The sequence below is a fragment of the Lathamus discolor genome, chromosome 2 (assembly GCF_037157495.1).
Source record: "Lathamus discolor isolate bLatDis1 chromosome 2, bLatDis1.hap1, whole genome shotgun sequence".
NCBI lineage: Eukaryota > Metazoa > Chordata > Aves > Psittaciformes > Psittacidae > Lathamus > Lathamus discolor.
Genome location: NC_088885.1, coordinates 116655498 through 116677578, shown reverse-complemented (window position 1 = coordinate 116677578; position 22081 = coordinate 116655498). Strand labels below are relative to the sequence as shown.

Sequence of the window (22081 nt, the reverse complement as noted above, 5' to 3'; positions counted from 1 at the left end):
CTTGTTGAGTGAGTGAAAGGAAAAAACTAAAAACCATGAGGAGGGTGGCACTGCATGAGGGAAATTTAGCTTTTCTCATCTCCTTTTCTGTTATAATAATGCATATAAATGCATTAGACATGACCAACTAAAATGCTGCTATGCCAGCACTAAGAAAGCACTGCTTTAGAAAATGTAGGAGATTGTAGGTCTCATGGGAACACATCCACTGCGTGAGTCAGCAGCTCTTAACTGAAAATGACAACTTTTTAACCACTTTCAGAGATTGGGCTTTCTACTCCCACTGGCCATCCTTGGCAAAAAAACCAACAGCTATCAAAGCGCTAAAGGCAAAATAACGTCACAGTTGCATAGAATCATAGAATGGTTTGGTTCGGAAGGGACCTTACAGCTCACCTAGTTCCAACCCCTCTGCCATGGGCAGGGACACCTTCCACTAGGCCAGGTTGCTCAAGGTCCTGTCCAGCCTGGCCTTGAACACTGCCAGGGATGGGGCAGCCACAGGTCCTGTGGGCAGCCTGTGCCAGTGCCTCACCACCCTCACAGTGAAGAGTTTTTCCTGATATCTAAAAAAAATGTTCACCTAATTTCAAGATCTGCCTAGAGCCTGCTGGAAACAAGTGCAAATTCACTGTTAGTCTATAAAAAAACCCAACAACAAGTGGTATTAAAGTACATTTAACATAAAAAGTAAACTGAAAACATGATTAAACTATGTTTTATATATTACTGGAACCACTTGCTGGCCTAGGAATTTGTTCTACTACATGCTATTTCAAAGTCAATTCTACAGAACTGTACAAAGCACTTTTAAAAATGCAAGTAGACTGCAAAACCCCTTAATTAAAGGACATCAACACTACTTGTCCATGACTGATGAATGAGGAAATGAACAAAACTCTGTGGCTGGCTATCAACAGCAATATCATTCATAATAAGCTACAATAAAATGATCTCATTTTCCCTATCTTTTTATAAATAAGCACAAATCAATACCGTTGTGAGATAAGAAAGTCTGTTGGCTTTCTACCTCATATGGCCATCTAGGGCCATTCTGACTGTATTTGTACAATCATTGATTGAATAATATTACCTTAGAAGTAAAAGTCTTGCTGCAATTGCTAAGCTTCAAGCAAGAACCCAACATAAACAGCACAAGCACTTTAGGTATCAACTAGTATAGGTTTATTTTTCCAATGCTATGAAATACTAGTACTGAATAAAATACACATGATATGATAGCCTTCCATAGTCGCAAGAGAGTGAATTTTGAGAAGACTAGGCCATGCTTATCACGTGTAGATGCATTTACCACAATGTACCATAATACAGTGTTGTTCTTATGGATATAGGTGAAGCGCCGAGTTCACCAGTTTTTGCTGTTAGTTTCTATAGGGCCAGGTTTTTACACCTGGTGGGGGATGTTTCAGTCTTTGGTACTGACTGAAGGGCTCCCGTGGGAGCCGAAAAGAGTTTCACTATGAAATTAACCAGAGCACAGTGCTTAAATTAATTATTCTTGACAGGTTTCAAAAGGTTTCAAAAGCATCAGGGATATGAGGCAGCAGCTCAGTCTCAGATCTCTGCTGAGATCTGATTTGAGAGAGGATACGTTTCCAAGAAAGCTAGGCCATACGGCAGTAAGTGTTTTCCCACATCACTATCTTAACACTGCTTCCTAATAAAAAAAGGAACAATTTTTTCCACTTAATATTGCAAACAGTTTGTCTGAATGCTATTACCCTTCACAATTGTAATTACATTCAATTATATATAACCTTTCTGCTACATACAGTTATACGCTCATACATTGTTGTTGAAAGATCTATTTTCTTTTTCATGTGACCTGATCTATAACTGACAACTGCAATAAAATTGAAGAAGAAAACTTATTTTTCCGGCTGTCAGTGTTCAGGAAACTCTACACGGCTCATGTTTATAACAAGGCTACTGAGAAAATGAATGTAACCTGAGGGGCAATGTTAGAAGAATTTTTATGAGCAGTTATTTGGTTTTTATAGTACTCTGGGTATTGCTGTTTATTTGCTTTTCACATCCATTTATTCTGCTTTAGCTGCCAGAGACACTGAGACAGATGCTTTGGAAATACCTAACAGCTTTTAACACTTAAGACTGGCAGCTGCTTTCATAAGATCCGCTCTTTAACATCCAAATTCTACTGTCATCAGAAGCTGCAAACCCCTTGGATCAGGGTCAAATTTTGCCATCAAAACTGCAGTATAAATAAGGAAGTCACGCACAAAACATGACACACAAAATCTAGCAACATGAATTCCTAGTGAAGTAGGCACAGACTAGTCACTGTTTTTGCTTTTCTGAACATGACCATGTTCCCAACTTGAAGTGCCCGTTTGACAGTTGACCATTGGTTGCCTTTAGTTCTGGCTTTGAGGAAGAGACTCAGTTTGCAGACCAGAGGCAGACCTCTCCTTTGATTTCTTCCTTTCTGGTCCTGTTATCCTGTGGTTCAGGGTTAGAGTAGGATGGATGGCAATGTCCCACTGCTGTCTTCACAGCAGTCTCCTAGGAAGTCAGAAATGCAGAGTCCACAGCTTCAGATGAGGCAAGAAGGCAATGTGTGGTCTCCCATTTTCTGGGCAAATGTTCAGAATAACAAACTAACTTCATAAAAATAGCTATTGTCTGACTCCCTGAGAAAAACACAGTTGCTGAACTTGGCATTAAACTCAGCGGTGCCAACTGTGAGGTTGGCACGTGTGAGGAGCATGACCTGAATATGGACCAGCAGGGAATTCATAGATCTTCTTGCCTTATCCCTGAATTGCCAGACTCTAGCTAATAGCTGAGTATCTTGCACTTTGGATCAGCACATTTTAAATTCTCACAACACATTTAAAGACACCTTCATGGTTAAGCAGCTGGTGGATTGTTTTCTGTAGTATTTGCCTCACTCCTGTTTCACATAGTGGAGTAGATGTTCTGGTCTCATCAGGAATGACTTATTTCAGTTATCCTGGGAAGACTAAAGTGTTGTAAGGAACTTAGCTCAGGTCTCCTGAAATGTAATCGGATTCCTTACCTTCTGGATAAAGTTTCTCTATACTGGCCAAATATATCTGTCATCATCCTCAGGGATGAAAAATTCCCTTTCTCACTCTTAGAGTCAGCAAAGGAAGAAGATGAAAAGGTGATGGCTCAACAGGAATCCTCAGGACTAGGACCACATTTCATTAAAAATAGAAATCATTTAGAGAGATTACTGGACATCCTAGCACAGGTTAAGAGAAGTGAGAAACAGCATTGTCACATACACTCGGGCAGCACAAGGTGCACTGCAACAGAAATAACACATTATGAGGATTAATCCCAAACATTCTTCTAAATTATAATGATACTTACTTGAGAGGAGAGAGAGAGGGATATTGCACTCAACTTTGTAAACTGACCTGTAGATAACAAAGGATAGAAAACAAGAAGATGACAAATTAAGCCAGTGAGCAGCCAGGCAGTGTATTATTCTGAAGAAAGCCATGCACAAGCCTAGAAATAAAGGAAGTAATTATGGACCCAGAAAATAAACCCAATGAAAAGTGTCTTACACAGCGTATCTAGCAGAAGATTGTAACATGAACACAACTGGTAGCAGATGTGGGAGGATAAGCACTGTTAGCATTTACACTTGTGCACTGAATGTGGTTTTTTTCCAGTACAGACACTTGTTATTAACAACATGCTTTCAAAAAAGAGAAGGAAAGAAGCCTCCTTTGAGGTTCCCTGTCCCAGATTTCCTTATGTATTTTGGGTTTTCCACTCATACTTCAATACTAATTGAGAGTTTAGCATGAAAATCTTGCTGGGATACAAGGTGACACAAAATAACAAGAGTGGGTTTTGACCAACCATCTTCCATGCTACACTACATCTACATGTTTTTCTAAATGTGCTGTTTTTACACGAAGTGAGACATTTAATAACACAAAACCGGTTACCATATTGTTACTGAGGTTACCATTCTGTAACCTTAGTAGGAGTTTCTCCTTGCAGATTTTTTCAGCTGACAGTTGCATTATGATAGCTACAGCTACCAGCTTTTTTTGGCTATCCAGATGAATGCAGTGTACATGTGAATACAAACAGCAAAATAGCCTGTAATAAATTCCAATGGTTTGATGCAAATTAGAATGTTTGACCTGGCCACTTTTCAACAGGATACCGTAAACAGAAATTTCCCACTTTGCCTTTGTGTTTGCAAGTAGAAAGTTGTGCCCTTATCTCCAGAGACTACTCAGTGATACTAGTAGAAAAAGAAAGAGAATAGCAAAATACCACAAATGAGCTGCAAAGTGCAGAGAAAGAGTCAAAGCAAAAGCACGTGTCTTAGGATCAATGTGACAATCTCATTATCCTAGTGGTCCCTACTAATTTAATACTTCTTCTTGCTTCCTCTGAACCTGTTCCCTAGAGAAAAGCGAATCAAAAGAGAAGGAAGAAGTCCTTCCCGGTATGTTTGGGAAGGACTTCTTGTGCATTGCATGCTTTGGGTCTGTGGCTATCAACCAAAAATACTTTCTACTTTCAAGTCACTACAGTCAAATCATTGCCTGAGAGGGGCTGACAATTTCACAGACAGTAAAGTACATCATAAAATTTCCTTTGGAAAAATGTTATTAAACAGAACTTGTCTAGAATGAGGAGTTTCTGTTCCCTCAGTGAATACATCTGTGAAAGAAAAAAAGCCTTTTGCTTTTTCTGTGTGTTTTTTCCTTTCACTCTCTCCTCCCAGTCAAAACAAATGGTGTAAAACAATAGGGAACAAAGTTCACCTGGGTCTAGCCTTGACTGACCTAAATTCAAAAGGAGCTTTATTGTCACATCAATAGGGAGATTTCCTCCCCTTCTTCTGGCAAGGCTGTTGGAAGACAGTAGAAAAGCTCTGTCTTGACTGAAGCGGCAGTAACACCCCGTTCTATCGAGCAACACGTATAACTTCCCATGCACAATGAATGACCTTATTTTCCAGTGAACATGGGTACTCAATTTTGTGCAAGAACAAAATCCCATTGTAACTTGTGAAGCTCATGTAGCACCGTTGCCATATATTGCACTTCCATACTGTAATCAAAGTACAGTCAAAATTGGTCTATTGTTCTTTCAGGAGAATATGGAATTTTTACCAGCAATACTAATATTTATTCTTTGATGCTTGACAGCTGTCACCATTGAGGTATGCCTTCTTTATAACTGACAGTTACTTTCCATTACATCAGCAGTAGCTGCTCATCCTGTTCAGAAGTTTAAAGGCTGTCATTTTTGCCATCTCCTATCCTGGATTAAAAATTGTGACAAAAAAAATCCATGTCACCCACTGTTGCTTTAGGACATAGTCTATAGCAATTCTGCTCCTGTTGTCATGCCCTTAAAGACCTTTGCAACGGAATGACTTTTGGCAGGGTACCATAGGCATGTAGCAGACCTAGGTAAACAACAGAAAACCCCGGATGCTCACATCAGCCTCCAAACTATCTGCAATTTTGGTTTGAGTCAATGAACTTATTCTAGCAGCTTTACAGAAAAGAAGACCAAAAGAGCAGCCATTCTTCATTAGATCACGAGCCTGTCAGTCCCAGATTCTTGTCTCCAAAGTGACTGGCAGTAGATGCTAGAGAAAACTACCTGAAAAAAAGGCCAGATTTTGTTAGCTCCCAGCAAGCAGCAGTTTAAAGAATTTTTGCCCAAGAGTTTTTGAACGTCATTTCCATACACCTTATCTATCAGTACCTGCTTAATCCTTTCTTTTTAGCCCATTTATACTTTTCATCTCTGTCACTGTGTTCTGTAATGATGAGTTCCAAATTTAACTGATCACCATGTGGGAAAATAGTTAATTTTGCTTGCTTCAGCTCTGCTCCCAAATAACTGAACTGAGTGTGCCCTGCTACTGACATTACTACCAACATCGTAAGAAGTAATACATTTCACATTAGGATGTTCCCAGTCAGAATAGCCTAAAAACTGGTGATAGTCCATTACACCAGGCAGAATTAGAGAGCATTACACAGACAGGACAGGATGTCTACAAGAATTCCAGCTTCACCTGCAAATTTGTTTTACTCATGCTTCTAAACAAATGCCCTTTGAAAATCTTCTCAGGGGGTGTTTAATGACAAATCCCCAGACTTCTCTATACGGGATGCTTTTTGAATACTCAGTTCTCTGGGATACAATTAATTTCAGACCCTTCCCTCTCATTCCAGATTCTGGCAATGACAGTAACACCCAGATTGCACTTGAGCTGCAGTTCACACTGGAGGAGACATTCTGAATGTTTTTCACTACGAGAGAAAAAAAAGGAATCTAAGTATAGCAAGAACTCGGCTTGACACCACCAGAGACAATTCTGTCCGACCTGATCCCCTAAGGACTACTGCTGTGTGCCTCAGGCAGTGCGGTCTTCCAAGATATGCACAAAGGTTAGGTGCATGCCTGTCTGTGAAAGAGAACAATAGCAGGTTCTGGAACGTGGCTGCTCTAGTAACTTGGAACACATCATGCCGCAGGGACTAAGACAGGTTAAGAAGGGCACTGGCCAGCTATGGTGTGCTATTTTTTCTCACTTATAGAGATATATGGGCAGCTGGTGTCCTTCTCCCACCTGGTATGCCTCATCCTGCAGCTTCTGCTTCAGGTACTCCTCCATTTTCAGTTCATTCTCCAGCTGGCGGACAGAGTCATTCTCATAATTTTCATCATCCGCTCTGACATAGGGGTCTCCATCTTCTGTAACCCTAAAGAAAATTACCAGTAAATAGCCTCCTGAGATGAGTGACATTCTGAGTCAATAACACTTCCCTTTACTGTAACTATGAGGAGAGTGGGATACTTTTACACCAACACATGCTCCATTGGCTAGTATTTTCCTAGCAGTCGAAAACACCTCACCTATTTCCTCTCTCCAGTGCTCTGATATTGGTGAAATAGACAAAAGGACGTACTCTGCTGAAGGTATTTTGGGGGTACAGCTCTACAGTGCAACAAAAGTTCTCAATAACTTGGTACAAAGAGGTTATAGCAGCCTTCCAGTACCTGAAGGGGGCCTATAGGGATGCTGGGGAGGGACTCTTCGTCAGGGATTGTAGTGACAGGACAAGCGGTAACGGGTTAAAACTTAAACAGGGGAAGTTTAGATTGGGTATAAGGAGGAAATTCTTTCCTGTTAGGGTGGTGAGACACTGGAATGGGTTGCCCAGGGAGGTTGTGAGTGCTCCATCACTGGCAGTGTTCAAGGCCAGGTTGGATGAAGCCTTGTGTGGGATGGTTTAGTGTGAGGTGTCCCTGCCCATGGCAGGGATGATCTTGAGGTGCTTTCCAACCCTAACTATTCTATGATCCTATGATTCTAGGTTGAACTAAAAATAACTGGAAAAATGCCTATTGTCTTTGATAAGAAGATTCGGTTCTACAAATAAATTGGCTTGAGTTGGTCAATAAAAAGCATTCTGTCTTTTTAATTAAAAACTTCTTTTTTTCCAGCAGCCTCCAACAGGCCCCTTAGTCTGGATAAGAAGGGAACAGGAATGCAGGGCGTAAGAGAGAGCACAGCTGTCCCACAGCCTCATGCTGTTTAGTTCTGGCCTTTATTGTTTACAGTGCTCATCACTATCTAACCATGAAGCTGTTCTTACTTGGATGCAGGCAGTTTTTGGTGGCAATCAAACAGTTAAGAAGGAGAGGAAACATTGTTTTCAACAGATAAAGAATGAGATTAAGGCGGCAAATTGAGCAGGTACCCACATGTCACTGCGGAGGGAGCCAGCGGCAGCAGCACTGTGGATGTACCCTGGCTTCCGGGCATGGATCTGCGCCAGGAAAGCCTTCTCAGACGTTGGGGATGGAACAAGGTCATCAAAATGAGTCCGTCCAAATTCGGAATCCACATTGCTTTCTGTCTCGCTGCCCACTTCTGTGAAGTGAAAGGTGACACATGCTTCCATTTAACTTTCACAACAGTGTGTATGCTTGCCTGATATTTTAAGCATTTCTCTGTCTTTCCAACTTTGAGTTCTGCCACCTCATAGTGAGTAACATATATTATTCTACATATATCTACAGAGCTAATAGTTTTCTTCTTGTGGTGGAACAGAATAGTGAAGCCTTTGCTTATCTTGGTTATTAGGTAGGATATTTTAATGAGAATACTATAGACAGCATTTTACAATAGGTCCTATATGTTCTATACTAAATGAATTTCTAAAGAGTAAAATCCCACTCCATGTGGAATCACAAACAAACTTCTCAAAGTTTTCACTGTATCCAGCTGCACCTCTATGCCCATGGCTTTCAGATCTGCTGTATTCCTGAAGCTGCTATTTAGCTGGTTTTTTTTTCCTAAAAGCATAAAAAGCTTTGAAGATAACACCACACTGCTTTTTTGTTGGTTTGTGTTTCCCTGCCTCCCACTTTTTCAAATAGATGTGAAATGACAATGTGGTGGCTATCCACCCGTGTTAGCCTCACTCACCAGAATTTAGTTCTTTTACCAAAGAAGACATGGTGTTGGTGATTGAATCTGCTGCCACCAGCAAATCATTTCTTAAGTTTCTTCTTGCACCTGAAGCAAGAGACAAAGCACAGCCTTACTATTCTTCACAAAACATATGTTTTCCTCTTGAAAGCAGTTTTAACCCTGTTGAAAGCAGTTTTAACCCTGTTGAAAGCTGCCATTGTGATAACTCAGACTATCAAAGTCCTTACGAGGGACACGTGCAGAATTCTTTGCAGAATGGCCTCATTTACTTATGCTGTATGCAAGAGCAGAAGCCTACCCTCATGCTTCATTTAATCACAATGCCAGACACGTGGAGATTATTCACTGCCATCAAGCTTGCATTTGTGTGGTGACACCAGCAGAGCAGGCCTGGAAGATTAAATCCAGTGTGAACTCATTGACAGTGTCTGTGCAGGAGAAGGGAAGAAATTGTTTTCTCTAAGTTCCCACAGCTCTGTTTAATGACACCATTATTGCCAGGTATTTGCCAGATAATTATGGCAAATGTTGAAGAAACATACTTGACCTCATTGAGACTGAGATGGATTTTTCTTCTCCACTCCCTCTCAGCCTCTCCTGTAGCTCAAGGACTTTCTTGTATATTCCATTCCATAATTTACTGTCTCTCCCTTTTTCTTATTTTAATAAGGGGAGCACTATTGCCTCTCTAAACAGCCCCAGGCTGCTTTTAAACTCTTTCTAATAATGGACCTAGAAGTGCTTCCCTGCTGAACCTGGCAATATTCCCTTAACCATCAATCATGAAAGATTCTTGTGAGCTGCATGAAATACTCCTTCCCTAGGAGCAGACTGCGAGTAATGCTTGCTTAATTCTCCCAAATCCCAAATGTAGCTCCTATTGTAGCTGAATAACCAATATATCCCACAGAATCTATAATCTTTCAAACTGGATTATTCACAGGAATTGTCAGGATTTGACTGCTGTAGATTCTTTAAAACCTGCTGAATGCAAACCAATACATTTAAAAAACTTCCCCACATCCTAAAGAGATTTATATATATATAATGGTTACTGGAATGTAAATTAAAGAAGTTAATCTCTCTCATACACACAAACACTCGAGACAGCCACTCCCTCTCTAAAGCCTTCTCAATTGCGCATCTCTCAACTATTGCAAACACTATGAAAGAGAAAAAAACCCAAACCACAAGAGAAACCATGCTTTAGCTGTGGTCTGTCCGCATTATGCATATATAGGCAGATGTCTGTTGGTGCAGCACAGTAAGGAGCTGTAGAATCTCAGACCACACCTCCTCTCACAAAATCGTATGTCAAGATGTGACAGAACAGCTGGCTTCAAGTTCTTTGGGTTTGACCTTCCTATCTAGAGAATATGGTAAATAATGACATAAAGCTAGATATTTATCAAACACAGCAGCTTTTATATGTGATCACTTACGTTATTATATTGCTTTTTATCTTGAACAGAACACATTTATATACTTAAAATCATTTGCCTGATGCAGCCTTAATATTATTTATTGATATTTTATTGTGGCCACTACTTCTCTTACTCCCAGCTCTGGAAGAAACTATCCTATAACAGCATAGGGGTTAGTGGTCCATATGTTTGCCTGTCTCGATTTTTTTCACAGCAAAGAGAGGAAAAGTGTATCTTGCCTGTTTCTTTTGCCACAGAAAATGAGATATCCAGCCATCTGTTATGTTGAGACTAGGAATTATGCCTAGGTTTGATACATGAACTGATTAGCACTTCAGTGGAAAGTTCTTGATTGTATTATAGATTCAACCTTGTCTTAAGAGGCATAGTTCCTATGAAAATGGACTTCCTATGAAAGGGACTCTTCGTCAGGGACTGTAGTGACAGGACAAGGGGTAACGGGTTAAAATTTAAACAGAGGAAGTTTAGATTGGATATAAGGAGGAAATTCTTTCCTGTGAGGGTGGTGAGGCACTGGAATGGGTTGCCCAGGGAGGTTGTGAGTGCTCCATCCCTGGCGGTATTCAAGGCCAGGTTGGATGAAGCCTTGGGTGGGATGGTTTAGTGTGAGGTGTCCCTGCCCATGGCAGGGGGGTTGGAACTGGATGATCTGGAGGTCTTTTCCAACCCTAACTATTCTATGATTCTATGAAAATCAAGAGGAAGGGTGCATGAGAAGGCTTAACTGGGCTCCTGGGAACAAGTACACTTCTGCTGCAGCAGAGGAACTCCAGAGCTCCACTTAAGCTTGATTTGCACTAAGGAAACAGGGGAAAAAATTATTCAAATAGAAGAATTGCAGTGATATCAATATTTTAGGAGAGAACAGATTAGAGAATATTTCTTCATTTAGATCACATGGGCGATTTACTTGCTTTAGTACTCAACATAATTATTTAATCTGTGGCCTTAGAAAATCAAAACAATTTAAAATTTATTGTTGCTTGATGAAAGAGTGGGAAGAGGAGTGAAAACACGGTGCAGCCTACGGCAGTTTTCTGGAAACGCAAAGGAAAGGTTCACTTACACTTCCAGATAAAATTCCTGTCTGGTCTAGCTGGACCCTTCTCAGAGGCCCAAAGCAAAAGACAAGGGTCAGAAGTCACAAGCTGCATCAAGGGATGTTCCAATCAGATACAAGGACAAAAAATGTACACAGTAAGCACAGTCAAACACTGGAACAGAGGCTGTGGAAAATTCATGCCAAGAGCTATTCAGAACTCAACTGGTTAAGGTTCTGAACAGTTTCATCTCACTTTGAAGCCCTCTTTCTTGGAGCAGGACATGGTGATTTACAAGAGCCCTTTCCACCTGAACTAATCCTGTAATTGTACCAGCTATTCTTTGCAAAGTCGTTATTTAAGACCGAACACAGTGACAACGCCCTGCTGAAGTCAACAGCAATTCTTTTAGTTAACAGAGTGCTGATAACTGGCCTGACCATCATGCCTTGAAATTCCCTCTTACCACAAAATCTGTTAATTGGCATCATTGTCCAGTTTCTGCTTACCTGCTCACTTTGACAGCAAAATCTGATGGCTGACAAAGTTGATTTTCAATGGCTAACCACAGTTGTTGCAGAATTGTTTTGCTTTGTTTTGTTTCATGCCACGCCATTCAGGAGCTCAAGTTCATTTAGTCATTAACCACAAGAAATAATGATTCTTCAAACAGTCTCCAAATATCTAGACAAGCTATTAATGAGACTTACTTTGTGCAAAGGCTTCCTGCACATCTCCTCCCACCCCAGTCAGAGAGTCCTGAGGTGCATGGGTTGGGGTGGAGCAGGCAGAGGCAGACCTGATGGGCATCGGAATCGGTCGACTGATAGTGTGGCTGGGCGAGGAGCGTGGGGAGCCTGCCCCTTGGGTCTGAAAAGCAATCACAGGGGGTTAAACTGGTCTTTGCAAGAGCCCTCTCCCACTGCCCTTGTCACTCATCCCTCAGCTCAAAGGCATCATGCTCTTTGCAGATCAGTTAGGTAATGTTAATCTTGCTAAAAGAAATATACTGAAGTCAGCAGTTAGTGGACAGCAATGCCTCTGTGGAGAAAAACAGTAAGTAGGACAATAGGAATCAAGATCTGACTTCCTTTAAGCATGGCAAAATGTCAGGCAGCTAAATTAAAAAAAACCTCCAAGTTAATAAACACCAAAGGATAGACCTCCTCCCTGCTCTCTTCTCCCTCTCACTGCCCCAGTCTGCATGCATGTTTGATAAAACATAATCCATTCAGACTATGAGAAGGGGAAAGATGCTGGCACTGATGAGGCTTTCAGCCTGGGCAAGGGACTGAAACAGCCCCTTTCATCAGAGTGCTGCTGTGAGAGCTGATCACAGCCCTGCCCTCTGCCTCCCTGCAGGAGAGGGTCACGGTACATGCAACCTCTCAGTCACATGAAGTCCGACACTCACAATAAATAATATAGCTTTCTGCTTTTTACTCGGGGCTAGAGGACTATTTTAAGCTGCTATTATATCATACACTATTAAATTGTTTGCTCTACAGGATTTACTGACGCGCTCCCAAAACACTGTGGGATAGGGCACTATAAATTCCCGCTGTGGGTTCAGTGGCTGGAAGTGAAAATGTTTTAACACCAGTCATATAAAACATCATGCTGTTAGCACCTCACAGTTAGTATCACTTAGCTGAAATTCAAGCAGACTTTACAAGAGTCGCTTTTACAAATGCAGCTGGGTGAGTGATACCGAGAGACACAGTGCCCCTTTCACCCACTGTTTCAAACCCCCTTGGAACATGCATCCACGTAAGGAAAAACAAATGCTGGAGTCAACATCAAACTGCACGTGGCTTTCGACAGTGTTTGGTAGATGGCAAGGATGGAGGTAGCTTGAGTGCTGTTGAATGGGAACTGCAACACACGCCCCATGTTTACAGTGAAAAGTAACCGGAGGGCTGGTGTTTCCCTCACCTTGGCTTTATTTTGAGGATTCAGGAGGATTTCTTAACTCTTCCCATGGTGTTTATTTTGACTCCTGTAGTGGCTGCCACTGCAGCCCTGATATGGCTTGGCAAATACGCTCTAAAAAGACAATAGCAGCCCACTGTAGGAGGACTGCAGCACTGTCCTTGAGATTTTTATGAATTCCTGCCCTGGACCATAAATAATGTATCAGAATACTAAGCTATTTGTTCTTTTCTCCCATCACCCCTTTCTAAGAGACATTATCACCAGAGAGACATCAAGGGCAAATTAGGTTTATGAGGAATAAGCACATTACTGATGGGAGAACAGAGGATTTAATACTTATAATTTCTTTAATGATCAGTTTTAGAACATTTAAATGATGGATGAAAGGGAAGTCAAATATATAAAGGCCAGATGCTCTCCTGTTTCTGGAATTGTCTGTACCCACTCCAGCAGAAATGCAGGTCTCTGGTTCTCCAGAGGCAGGGCACGGAGCAATCTGAAGATGCTCCAAGGTCCTTGCAGGTCACACCCCTGCACATCAGGGGAGATCTGTAGCTATCTCCTTTCATTCTCTGACAGGACATGTTTCATCCTCTGTGAAACAGATTTGCTAAAGAATTTCTGATTCCCTCTTTCACTTGCCCTTTTTCCTCAGCTCCCCTCTGCCTCTGATCCCTGTTGTTGTTCTGGCAACACCAACAGTGGGAACTTTCAGAGAAGATGAGGAAAAAAAAGGACAAAATTTGCTTCCTATAGTCAAGTCACATTAAAGGAATGAACTTCAGAACAGGCATTTTATTTACTAAAAATAACAGATGACTGCCAGTACTTTGCTGGAATTTTCCCACGAGAGAAATGTAAAAGCTGCTGCACACCAGTGCTTACCCCTGTGTCTGTTTTGCAGCTATGACTGAGATGCTGTGCTTACGATAAACAGTGCTCTCTTATCTGTAGCTTTCAGTGTCAGAATCAACTGTTTGGGAAGCACAGGGAGATGAAGCATTTGGACTTCCCTGTCCCTTAAAAAAATTTCTCTTTATGCTGTCTGGGCAGTATCAGACAGAACTGAAGAATAGCAAGTTGAAATAGGAGGATATTAGGAAATGCCTGATTTCAGAGAGGTGAACATTTTAATTGTGTTTTACCCTAGACCCATCCGAGCCCATTTTGTGGGAATGGAGTGCTTATTAGGATTGGATTCCTACTTACTGGTTATCAGGAGAAACGTGGTTTTCACAGGCCAGAGCTCATGGCCTGAAACCTGCTATGATAATCTGTAGCGACTTCTTGGTATCCTCAGCAGACATATTGAGCACCAAGTTGCTCCCAAACTTTGGCAGCCCCATTCGCTGAGGAAAAAGCCATGCTGAAAGGGGAGCTTCAGCTTTTATGTTGTATTTGAATGCAGGTATCAATGTTCTTGTGCCTTTAGGGAAGATTTACATGTACTTTATTTAATTCACCATCCCTAGTCAACCTGCTATGGATCTTAAGTTAACTCTTGTTAGACAGGAAAAGATTCCCCACCCTCACGTGTCATGCATGCTTAGGATAAAACGCTTGAAAAGAAAACTAGCTTTACAGGAGCTTTAGTCCATTGCTCCCTCTGCCGGAACTGAACTGGGATGACATATGGGGAAAGCCTGTCTCACAGCCTCATCAAAGACACAGATGTTAAGAACTCATTATCCTTTCCTGAGGAAGGGCAGCAGAGAAATAGAAAGTTCATAAGCATTAGATGAATTGCCAGGCTGCTCATTCCAGTTGAATTCCTCCAGAAATTAATTCAATCCTGTTTCTCTCAACAGATCATGAAATGGCATAGCGTAATGGGGATCATTTAATGGAAATTGTGAGAGTAATTCCTTAGCATCATCACCTGTTATTCAGTGAGGCTATTGCTCTTGGAAGAAATAAATCATATCTCACAACAGCCTGAAAATGTGCTTTCACTTATAATGTACTTACACTGTTCAGTGAACATTTTATATGACAGGGAAACTCTGGTCACGTTGGAAACTTCTCTTTTGGGAATGGAAGGTTGTTTAATAATGAGGAATCAAAAATGACAGCCCTTACATGGAGGTGATGTCTCGTCAGATTTAATTTTTTGTGTGCAACAGATTGATGCTCTACAAAAATTAGCCAAAATGTTACTTTTATGAAGGTGAGAATTATCCACAAACTCTGCATGCTCTACCACAGGTAGAACACCTCAGACTTGCGGCTGTACTTCTGCTGCTGAACGCAAGAGGAAGCATGTTTTATTAAAATGAAACATTGTTACTGGACTCATAAATCAGGCTGCTGTCTCAAAAGTGCTTTTTTCTTAACTTCATATCTTTCCAAGATCCATTTCAATACAAAACAGCTCCAAAACAAATACATTTTCTACAATTTACCATTAGTAATATAAATACTTGCCCTTTTTGATCTAGGTTGCAGAAGCTGTTTAGAAACTACATTATTCTCCTGAGGACTCATGGGACTGTTGGCGTCAGTACCTGCTTTAAAAGATGTGTCTGATATTTTCTGGATAAAGTGGGATTTCAAACTTGCTGCCCTGGTCTAATTTAAACTCAGTCATGTTTTCCTTCAAGTTCCAAAATTCTCATTACATTTTCAAACTGCTATCTATGGTAGAAGTGTTCTTTAATTCATATTCCAGGTTGGTTTCACTACAGTTGGGTGGTAGTTTCCATATTGTGCGTGTTCTTACTTAGAGGAGTGAGAAAAAGATCAAGACACCTTGTAGCCATGACTCACTTTCTCAAGGGCTAAGATGTTTAATTGTCAAAATTGCTCTAAGCTACTTGAAAATAACGTGTGAAAGAACTGCAAACTGTTAATTTTGGTCAAAAGAACAAATTTCACACATATTTCAAGCAAAGAAAGTAACAAATCACAGGAACACAATCACATTTAGGAGTTAGTGAGGCCTCCAGTAAGGAGATAACTTACTACCTGTTTCAATTCTTCTTCCTGAAGGGAAATAGGATCAGCATATGAGATTAGCCAGGATGTAAGTGAAGAACAGAAAACAAAGCCAAATTTGGAGTACAGGGATAAAGGCACAGTTGGTACAGTTGAAGATATGTGACTGTGTTATGGTCTGACCTCTGCATAATTTGAAACACCAGAACTTTGAAACACCAGAAGCGTGTGGAAAGCTACTACCACCTCCTACTCCCTACAAATTCTTTTTGTCCAGGCAGCGGACAGCAGGCAGCCCTAACTGCTAGTTGTAGCACTGCAGCATTTCACAGTCTACTTCCCCAAAACCTGCTGGCTACTCAGTGGGCTATGCTGCTCAGGTGCCATCAGTTCCTGCATTGTGGGTGCAGAAGCCTGCACCTGAGGAAGTGCAAATGACAGAATGGGTCAAACTCACCCTTTGATGCAAATCCATGCTGCTAAATGGATTTCAGTGAAATGCTTTCTGTTTTTATCACAGCCATATCAGACCCAAGTTGCACTGAATTTCCATGCACTCTTTTCATCTGGCCTGGGCAACAACAAAACAGGCTCTTGTGCTATTCAGAGCACTTTCTTCTATGTGAATAGAAGAATGCCACAGAAATGTGAATTTCTAGCATCGCCTGTCCTAAGGCACATCAGATAAAACAGGGTTGGACTCTGCAAATAAAGACACATTTTCCATCTTGCCCTTGTCTGTCTTGAAAACGCACATGCTTCTTGATATCTTCATTTTTAACTGAGATCCTTTGTTTCATTTGTTTAACAAGGGCTTGTTTCTCTATTTATGAAAATGACCACGTGTTGCTGGGGAAGCATCTCTAAGATCGGAGAGTTAGATGTGGTTCTCAAATGGCACGTCTGACACAACTAGCAACTGAATGGGCAAAGTTAAAGGAACTAGCAAAACCAATTCTGTACTGTCAACTGGTAATAGTATGCAGCGCTGAAGTGTTTTCTGCAAAACCACCTGAAACTGGACCACAAAGTATTTTGTGTTTGGACACTGTTGAATGCTAATCCAGAGACACTAGTCTGAAATCCACAGATGCGGCCAAATCCTTCTACAAAAGAGCAAAACAAGATTGCATTGCATCATGCTTCAGTGTTATTTAAAGGATTATATTAATTCTTCATTACTTCAGAGACTGTCTCTAATGTTCCATCGATTTAGCAGGTGACAATGACGATGCAGTGTTACTACAGGAACAACATCACCTGAGATTGATTTGAAACCCCTGAACTGAAAGACCAAGGCAAAAAACAGAAAGGAAAGGAAACAAAGGCAAATTTTATTGGTGTAAATAGTCAAGTTCTGCAGAATTCGGCGGTCATATCTCCCTCTCCTCTCTTGCTTCACTCTGTCTGCTCTCCTTGGTAGTATCAGGTGGAGCCGCTTACCTTCAGCAGTTTCATGAGGCCTTCCAGCTGAACCATTAGCTCCCTCCGGCTTTCCTGGAGAGCAGACATCCTCTGCTCCAGCTCATCCTTCCGCTGTCTGAGAAACAAACAGATCTGATCAGAGCTCACCCCTCACAGAGTCAGCAGTTTTAAACTACATCATTTCCCCAGCCCAAATACAAGGTATATGCCCACAGACCACAGGAAAGCAAACACACTGTATTAATTCAGCACAGTGCTTAGAAATGGGGCTACATGAAAACCAGGGAGTTCCCTCATACTGAGAATATTCATGGGACTGAGTATAGTGATAGGAAACAGACAGACACTGACACAGACCCTTCTCTGACGAACAAATGAGGTTCAAACAAATTTGTGCTATATTCCCTTGTGGGAATGCCTGGCAATTTCTGCCTTTGGATCTCTCAAGTCAATAACCTCACTAGCTGTCAGAAGAAATTAAAGCCATGCCCTGAAGGACAGGAAATTACAGCAGGGGCACTGAACAGAGCAAGATATGAACGAAACTAAGAAAGTTCAGAAATTCAGCCAGAAAACCACAGTGATTTGTTTTTATTTTTTTTTTTTTTTTAAAGCAAAGAGTAAGACTATCACATACTGGAGATAGAACTGCTTGAAAAACAGCTCTTTGGACTTGGAGCCTGGTGCTGGTCCTGTGATAGTGTGAATACTGAGCCACTCCATGTGTGACAACCAGTTTGTGCCCACAGCAACGGGAACAGCTTCGATTCTGCACAGCTTCACTGCACAGGACAGGGATTCAGCACTTACACACGTTCAACCACTAAATTGTGTGAGAGGTTCTCACATATATACATAATAAAATTGTTGCTTCTTGGAAGCTGTGACATAATTAACATTACTGTTAAAAAAATCACATATGAGATATATTTTATACACTATTCTGTTGCAAACAACATCAACCCACTATTTCATTAGCTCTGTAACAATATGACAATTTAATCCTAAATGGAAAAGCACCAGAGCCAACAAGACTAAGTACACTTCCTGTATTTAGGGAAATATGAAACCCTGATTTTGAGCCTTCTCTGTAAGTGAGCAGTTATTGATACAAGCAACACTGATTTCTACAGGATTGCTCATGTATGCTCTCGCCTATATAACAGGATCATGGAGTAACACTGCAGGGCTGTATTTCCTCTTCTGGAGGATTAATCTGTTTTCTGCTACAAAAACTGCTTGAGCTGGCTTTTCTTTTCCAGGCATGTAATGGTTGGAAATGCTATGAACTGTACAAAGGCAATGGAGTTTAAGGAACTGCTAATAAAAATAAGACACCTGATCCATGTAATTCAAAGTGGCAGGTCCTAGCACAGACCTCTCCTGGGATTTAGATTCATTCTGTGCGGGGAGAGGATCTAAGCAGCAGACTGCTCCTCTGACTTTTTTCTCCCACTGTACTCCAGAGCAGGTTCCTGGAAGTAATAAGCTTTCCAATCTGTCTCCAAGACAGCACTGATAAAGTGAAGGAATGCTCAAAACCTTGTTTCAGTGAGATTGCAACGCTACAGCAGCTAGTCACAGATGCTGGGACAGGTACCTGCAACATAATTTACAGATTCCAGTGTTTCTTAATATTATATGAGCTAAACTGTCCTACTGTCCTAATTGCTTCCAGCCCCCAAAGTCTGTGGGGTAACATGTGAATCAGTGTTGCTACTCTGAGTCCTGCTGTTTTAGACATGGTAACAACAGCCTCATGACATCTTAAGTGTCTAAGAACTTGAGGTGGTGTTGAAATTCCACAGTAAATCAGAAGACAATCTTTTGCCTTTCAAATGGTGAACATTTTAGAAGGTATGCAAAGCAGTACAGACCCACAGACCATAAGTTATTTTCTGACACTACCATATTAAATCTGAGAAGGTATCATAATTGAGGAAGACAGAATCACTGCTTTAGGGACACCCTGTGTCACAAAATTCAAATAAGGATATTATGCTCCTAATATGTGTAGCAAAACCGCAAAGGGGGACAATTAAGTAGCCAGTCTGCTAACACTGCACAATCATTTGACTTTTTTGAAAGGATAATTAATTTTATTTGTCAACTACACAGAAAGCTAATCTCCTAAACCTGATTAAAATAGACTTTAGGCTTGATGCACAGGAGCTACATGATTGGTGCGTCTTAAGCAGTGTACACATTTGCATCACAGTCACTTTCATACGTCGCACAGAATGTCACTGGCCTGTAGATCTCTAGAAGTAATTACACACTAAAATCTCTCAGAAATGAAGAAGCTAATTTGTCTTCAGATTGGAAAGCAAATTTAATTATTTGTGAAACAGAAAAATATTTTAGTGTGGAAAACTCAATAGCAAAACTATACAGTATTTGTAAAGAAAAAAATCAGCACAGTTTCTTACTGTAATTTCCTTTGGTTATAAATCAGACCACTAAAATATTACTTGTATGAGGTGTACCTAAGTGGCCAAAAATATTCTTTAGTCTCATGAGGTGCAGGGATAAAACTTACTTTAGCATTGTTTCACTAGAAAGAAAGTGCTTACACTCTATTCTCTAGTCACATGACCTGTTTTGAATAGTTCTTATTGGCTTCTCTACCTGGCTTTCACAACACAAACTTCAGCACTTTCAGGGAGCCTATATATCTGGGCCAATGACTATTGTACTTCTTCAATGTGATATACATGGCAATTAGTAAATCCATATAAAGTATCCTAATTAACATGCGGACACAACCATATTGATGTTTTTAGTTTGGTGGGATAATTGGAGAGATGATCCTCTAAATCTTCAGCTGCTGCAGATGACATTACCCACTACTTCGCATGTGACAAGGAGGATCCTTCTGCAGCCTGGTTTTGCACTGTGAAGGGAACTGAGCTCCTCTTAAGAGTTCAGCACTTGGGAAATTTCCAAAAGCTGATGTCTAATTCTGGCTGTATTTTCATGTAGCTCTGTATTTACTTTAGCATAAACGAGAAGTCTTTGTAGAAGCATTTGTTCTGACAGAACATCATTTTTCCCCATATAATTAATGGCACTTGGACAAGGCTGTGGGGACCTATTCCAAATGGCCTAAGGGCCTAACTCTGGAAACATTAATGAACATGCTTAATTTAATGTAGATGAGTAATATGTGAGATTCCTCATGCATGCTGTTTAAGGCATAAGCTTAATTACTTCTAGGACTACAGCCTGCACTGAAAATGGAGAATAAAATATGCATTGTGTTATTTACTTTAAAAAGGCCCCAAACAGTAAGCCAGGCTCATCTCTTACTTCTTCTCTTATTGGGAATGACTGGCTGGCCCCCGGCATGGCTGCAGGTTTTATCACTGAGGACTTACCTCAGGAGCCGGAGCTCTGCAAGGAGAGTGGGATTTTGCTGTGCCTTCTCTGGTGTGGGCTGAGACGCTTGCTCATGTTCAAGTCGCAGCCTCTGGATCTCCTGTAGGATTTCTCTTGGGGAGGAGAACAAGGAAAAGACTATAAGTCAGTACTTTTCCACAAAACTAGCTCAGTGGACACTGCAAGAGGGGAAAAGGTATGAGTGCATGTAGCTCTTCATTAACGTAGGTATGATGACTTGGCTCGAATCAACAAAAGAAGCCCCCAGCAGTAGAAGAGGCCTCCAGATATCTTTTAAATGAACTTTTAGGATTCCACTATAAAGGGAAATATTGATTCAAGACCCCCCAAAAATCAGAGGTAGACATTAAATAGTTCTGTGCTTAATTAAATTGTTCCTTTCTTCTTATTCCCCACGAACACTTAAAGCACTCCATGTATGCACATTAAAGTAACAAATCAAAGCTCCTTCTTGAGGATCAGAAAAAATACTTAGCTCTTAAAAAAATACTTTTAGTGTATGTACAGATTTGAGAGTGGTCAACAATTTATGCAGAAGCACTTTAACAGACTTGTTATGGCTGGCTTGCCAGCCCTGGAGTGCTGTCAAAAAGCTAATACAAAGCTTCGCAGCAGCAGGTTGAAACCTTTGTGTGTTTTGCCTCCTCTTCACACCATGCTGGACAGCAGACGGTCAGGAGGCAGCCTCAAACTATGAAAGACAAATGGAGACTGGAGCTGGTGGCTCATTACACGGTGACAGAAGGTAGTGCAGAGTTTGGAATAGGAAACCATCTGGTCTGGGCTGGCCTCTATTTTACAGTCCGGCAGTAAAAGCAGAGCTTTGCTGCCATACATTTCATGGCATCAGGCAGTCTGACACCCAGGGCCAGATCCTCTGCTGCTAACAAATAACATTGCTCCTTTTTGGGGTCGGCTGGCCTATTTCTCCTGACATAATCTCAGTCTCGGTCACATCCACAGCTAGTGTCTCATTTGATCAGCAGCCTAACTTGCTGCTACCCTTTCTGCAAACCTTTCCCAGGCCAATTGTGTTCTGCAGAGCTTTAATCATCTTTTCCACAAATCAAAGCAGGGGAGCATAACATTACCAGTGTGACTCATCCTTTTATCATTTCATGTTAAAGTGCTACAGAGGATCCAACTCAAAGTTAATCTGGTTTTGAAACAGGTCAGGCTTTTTTTTTTTAAACTTCTCACAAACAGCCAGCTGCAAACAGTAAAGCATCAATGACTGTACCACGTCATTGAACAGTACACTCACTAAAACACAGGGTGCCTATGGATTTCAAAGCCTTTGTGGTATTTTGTGGACTTCTTTATAACTTGCACTTTTTGTAGGGGGAGGTGCATATGCACATATAAGCACAGACCTAGGTGGCAAAAAGTGTTAAAAA

General features: G+C 41.0%; 1 protein-coding gene across 15 annotated transcripts in view; it reads right to left on the bottom strand.

Annotated features, from left to right (window-relative positions):
• The window catches only part of DTNA (dystrobrevin alpha), a 231068-nt gene that overhangs the window by 5773 nt on the left and 203214 nt on the right, over positions 1–22081 (bottom strand). For 14 of the 15 annotated variants that reach the window (XM_065668201.1, XM_065668202.1, XM_065668216.1 and 11 more), the window contains 6 exons: positions 20663–20776; positions 17304–17400; positions 11702–11861; positions 8501–8590; positions 7774–7942; positions 6635–6767 (listed from right to left, as the gene is read on the bottom strand). In XM_065668201.1, the coding sequence (XP_065524273.1) occupies positions 6635–6767; positions 7774–7942; positions 8501–8590; positions 11702–11861; positions 17304–17400; positions 20663–20776 (763 nt within the window). Of the gene's footprint in view, positions 1–3381; positions 3429–6634; positions 6768–7773; positions 7943–8500; positions 8591–11701; positions 11862–17303; positions 17401–20662; positions 20777–22081 lie in introns of all 15 variants that reach the window. The other variant, XM_065668210.1, reaches the window with a different exon arrangement.